At 52.2% G+C, this 4849-nt stretch overlaps 1 protein-coding gene across 1 annotated transcript; it reads left to right on the top strand.

Annotated features, from left to right (window-relative positions):
- Nucleotides 1-2269: 2269 nt before the first annotated feature.
- LOC138353387 (octapeptide-repeat protein T2-like) lies at nucleotides 2270-2707 on the top strand. The gene has a single exon (XM_069306391.1). It carries the CDS (start codon nucleotides 2270-2272, stop codon nucleotides 2705-2707), a length of 438 nt encoding a protein of 145 aa, XP_069162492.1.
- The last annotated feature ends 2142 nt before the right edge of the window (nucleotides 2708-4849 follow it).

The raw sequence follows: 4849 nt of genomic DNA, 5'->3' as shown, positions 1-4849 counted from the left end.
GAAGAGGAGGAAAGAAGGAGGAGGATAAGGGCGAGGAGGAAGTAGAAGGAGGAGGAGGGCAAGGAGGGAGGAATCCGAAGGACGACGTGGAAAGAGGAGAGCGAGGAGGAAGGAAGGAGAAGAGCAAAGATGAAGGAGGAGGAGGAAGGAGGAACAGGGCGAGGAGGAAGGAGAAGGAGGAGGGAGAAGAGGAAAGATGAGGATTAGGGTGAGGAGGAAGGAGAAGGATGATGGCGAGGAAGAAAAAGGCAAGGTGGAAGGAGGAAGAGGGCGAGGAGGAAGGAAAGGAGAAGAAGGGCGAAGAAGGAGGAGGAGGAGCAGGAAGGCGAGGAGGAAGGAGGAGGAGGAGGAGGGCGAGAAGGAAGGAAGGGGAGGAGGGCTAGAAGGAAGGAGGAGGGCGAGGAAAAAGTTGGAGGAGGAGGGCTAGGAGGAAGGAGGCTGAGGGCGAGGAGGAAGGAAGAGGACGAGGAGGAGCAGGGCAAGGAGGGAGGAGGAGAAGAAAGGAGGAGGAGCAGGGCAAGGAGGAAGGAGGAGGAGCAGGGCAAGGAGGAAGGAGGTGAAGCAGGGCAAGGAGGAAGGAAGTGGAGCAAGGCAAGGAGGAAGGACGAGGTGGAAGGAAAAGGAGGAGGAGGAGGAGGGCAAGGAGGAAGTAAGGAGGAGGAGGGCAAGGAGGAATATGAGGAGTGCGAGGAGGAAGGAGGAGAAGGGCGAGGACGAAGGAGGAGGAACACGGCGAGGAGGAGCAGGGCAACGAACAAGGAGGAAAAGCAGACCATGGAGGAAGAGGAAAAGAGCGAGAAGAAAGGAAGGAGGAGGAGGGCGAGGAGAAAGAAGGAGAACCAGGAGGAAGGAGGAGGAGGACGGCAAAGAAGAAGGAGGAGGGCAAAGGGGGGAGGAGGGCGAGGAGGAAGGAGAAGGAGGAGGATTAGGGTGAGGAGGAAGGAGAAGGATGATGGCGAGGAGGAAGGAGGAGGAAAAAGACAAGGTGGAAGGAGGAAGAGGGCGAGGAGGAAGGAGGAGGAGGGCGAGAAGGAAGGAGGAGGAGGAAGGCGATGAGGAAGAGGGGAGCGAGAAGGAAGAGGACGAGGAGAAAGGAGGAGGGCGAGAAGGGCAAGGAGGAAGAAGGAGGAGAAGGGCAAAGAGAAAGGAGGAGGAGCAGGACAACGAACAAGGAGGAGGAGCAGGGCAAGGACGAAGAAGCAGCAGCTGGGAAAGGAGCAAGGAGGAGGAACAGGGCAAGGAGGAAGGAGGAGGAACAGGGCAAGGAGGAAGGAGGATGTGGGCAAGGAGGAGGAGCTGGGAGAGTAGGACAGAAGGAGGAGGACGAGGAGAAAGGAAGGAGGAGGAGAAGGAGGGCGAGGAGGAAGGAAAGAAGAGGAGGAAAAGGAGGGCGAAGAGAACAGAAGAAGGAGGAAGAGGAGGAGGAGGGCGAGGAGGAAGAAGGGCGAGGAGGAAGGAGAAGAGAGAGGAGGAAGGAGGAACAGGAGGGTAATTAGGAGGAGGGCGAGGAGAAGGAGGAGGGCAAGAAGGAAGGAGGAGGAGGAGGAAGGAGGAGGAGGAGGGCAAGAAGGAAGGAGGAGGAGGGCGAGGAGGAAGGAGGAGGAGAAAGTATAGGGAGGAGGAGGAGAATGGCGAGGAGGAAGGAGGAGGCCGAAGAGGAAGGAAAGAAGAGGAGGAAAAGGAAAGCGACGAGGAAAGAAGGAGGAGGAAGAGGAGGAGGAGGGCGAGGAGGAAGGACGACGAGGAGGAGGGTAATTAGGAGGAGGAGGGCGAGGAGAAGGAGGAGGGCAAGGAGGAAGGAGGAGGGCAAGGAGGAAGGAGGAGGAGGATTGCGAGGAGGAAGGACGAGGAGGAGCAGGGCGAGGAGGAGGAGCAGGGCAAGGAGGAAGGAGGAGGAGCAGGGAAAGGAGGAGGAGGGCGAGGAGGAAGGAGGAAATGGGCGAAGAGGAAAGAGGAGGAGGAGGAGGAGGAAGAGGAGGGGGCGAGGAGGAAGGAAGGAGGAGGGCAAGGATGAAGGATGAGGAGTGTGATGAGGAAAGAAGGAGGAAGAGGAAAAGAGCGAGAAGAGAGGAAGGAGGAGGAGGAAGAAAAGGGCGAAGAGGATGTAATAAGGAGGAGCAGGAGGAGGAGGAGGAAAGAGGAGGAGGAGAACGACGACGTCGAGGAGGAAGGAAGGAGGAGGAGGGAGAGGAGGAAGGAAGGAGGAGGGCAAGTAGGAAGGAAGGAGGAGGAGGGCGATAAGGAAGGAAGGAGGAGGAGGATGAGGAAAATGAGAAGGGCTAGGAAGGAGGAGGAAGAGGCCGAGGAGAAAGAAGGAGGACGAGGAGGAAGGAGGAGCAGACCGAGGAGAAAGGAGGATGAGCCGGTCAAGGAGGAAAGAGGAAGAACACGGCGAGGAGGAAGTAGGAGAAGCAAGGCGAGGAGGAATGAAGAGGTGGCCGATCAGGAAGGAGGAGGAGTAGGGCAAGAAAGAAGGAGGAGGTGTAGGTCAAGCAGGATGGAGGAGAAGCAGGGCAAAGAGAAGGGGGAGGAGGGCGAGGAGAAAGGAGGAGGAGGAGGACGAGGAGGAAGGAAGGAGGAGAAAGAGGAGGAAAGAAGGAGGGAGAGGAGGAGGAGAAGAAAAGAAAGAGGGGGACTAGGAGGAGGGCGAGAAGGAAAGAAGGAGGGGGAGGATGAGGAGGAGGGAGAGGAGGAAAGAGGAGTGTGAGGATGAAGGAGAAGGAGAAGAGCGAAGAGGAAGGAGGAGGAGGGCAAGGTGGAAGGAGGAGGGAGAGGAGAAAGGAGGGGGAGGAGGGCAATGAGGAGGAGGACGAGGGCGAGAAGGAAGGAGGAGGAGGAGGAAGGAAGAGGAGAACGAGAAGGAAGAGGACGAGGAGGAATGAGGAGGAGTTCGAAGAGGAAAGAGAAGGAGCAGATCGAGGAGGAAGGAGGAGGAGGAGGAGGAGCAAAGTGTGGAGGAAGGAGGAGGAGAAGGGCAATGAGGAATGAGGATTAGGAGGAGGAGGAGGGCGAGGAGGAAGGAGGAAGGAGGAGGAGAATGGCAATGAGGAATGAGGAGGAACAGGGCAAGGAGAAGGAGGAGTACAAGGAGGAAAAGGGCAAGGAGGAAGGAGGAGGGCGAGGAGGAAGGAAGGAGGAGGAGAAGGAAGAAGGCGAGGAGGAAGGAAGGAGAAGGAGAGGAAGGAGGAGGGCGATGATGAAGGAAAGAGGAGGAGGAAAAGGAGGACGAGGAGGAAAGAAGGAGGAGGAAGATGAGTAGCAGGACGGCGAGGAGGAAGGAAGGAGAAGGGCGAGGAGGAAGGAAGGAGAAGGGCGAAGAGGAAGGAGGAGGAAGGAGGAAGAGAGGGGTAATTAGGAGGAGGTTGAGGAGGAAGGAGGAAGAGGAGCAGGACGAGGAGGAAGGAAGGAGGAGGAGCAGGGAGAGTAGGACAGAAAAAGGAGGAGGACGAGGAGAAAGGAAGGAGGAGGAGGAGAAGGAGAAAGGCAAGGAAGAAGAAAGGAGGAGGAGAGGAAGCAACCCGTTCTCACACAAGACAGCACATATATGACTTAATGCTTAAAGTCAATATGTTGAATATGAATTAGTAAATATGTGATATATTCCCAGTTACTTTTTTTACCAAGGCCCAAACTCTTCCTCACGTACCAATTTACGTGTCACAGTACCCGTCCGTCAACATAGATAGCAGAATAGTCGTGATTGGTTCAATTATAAGGAAAATTGTAGTTTTCAGGTCCCACATGGGTTGTGAAATTTACCTACTGTTGTCCATGCTCTTATAATATTACAGATCAGCTATATCCTATTGAAGGCTCGTAGTTTTGTTTTGAGAAATATTAGTTGTTCTTAGTAAATTATAATAAGCACTATAAATTATTACATAGAATAACAGTGCTTCACCAATTAATATTATATACCATAGTTTGGCTTTAAAAATCTTTAAAGAATGTTTTGTAGGAACGCTAACAGAAAACGATGTTACATTTGAATGTCTATGGGGTAAACTACTGCAAACAGGACGGTATTGTGTCTACTATACCAACTATAGCTAGGATGGGTATATTGTCACCTACCACCTGTTAGGTGGGAAAGGGGTCCAATACCACCCACAGGATGGGTATGAGGGTCACATCCACCCACAGGATGAGTATGGGGATCACATCCACCCACAGGAAGGGTATGGGGTCCAATACCACCCACAGGATGAGTATGGCGTCCACTACAACCCACAGGATGGGTATGGGGCTCCAACCACCCATAGAATGGGTATGGGGCTCCAACCACAAATAAAATGGGTATAGGGTCCAATAACACCCACTGGATGTGTATGGCGTCCATTGCCGCGCGTCGAGCTCGAAAACCGCAGCATTCATCTCAGAACCATGCCTATTTCACACAGATTCCTTAATAAACGTAAGAGTTTTATATGTCACAAGAAAGATAGAAATATAAGCTTCATTCTAAATACCTTACCATGGGCATATTTAAATTTAAAGCGAAGATACGTGTACTTTTATAATAGCCGAGCTTTAACCCCGGACAGATTGATCGACCGAGCAACTCTCTCTCAGAACAATGTTTATTTCACGTGAATTCGTTAATAAACATATATGTTTTATATTTCTCAAGAAAGGCAGACATATAAGCTTCACTTTAAACACTTTACCATAGACATATTTAAAGTTCTAATGAAGATACATGTATTTTAAAAATTACGGAGCTCCCACCCCGTACAGACTGAACGACAGAGCAACTCTCTCTCAGATCAATGTTTATTTCACGTAAATTCGTTAATAAACACAAATGTTTTATATGTCTTAAGCAAGATAGAAATAAGAGCTTCATTTT

This window comes from Procambarus clarkii, chromosome 57, assembly GCF_040958095.1.
Source record: "Procambarus clarkii isolate CNS0578487 chromosome 57, FALCON_Pclarkii_2.0, whole genome shotgun sequence".
NCBI lineage: Eukaryota > Metazoa > Arthropoda > Malacostraca > Decapoda > Cambaridae > Procambarus > Procambarus clarkii.
The sequence above is the reverse complement of the archived record's forward strand: the minus strand, read 5'-3'. Positions and strand labels throughout refer to the sequence as shown.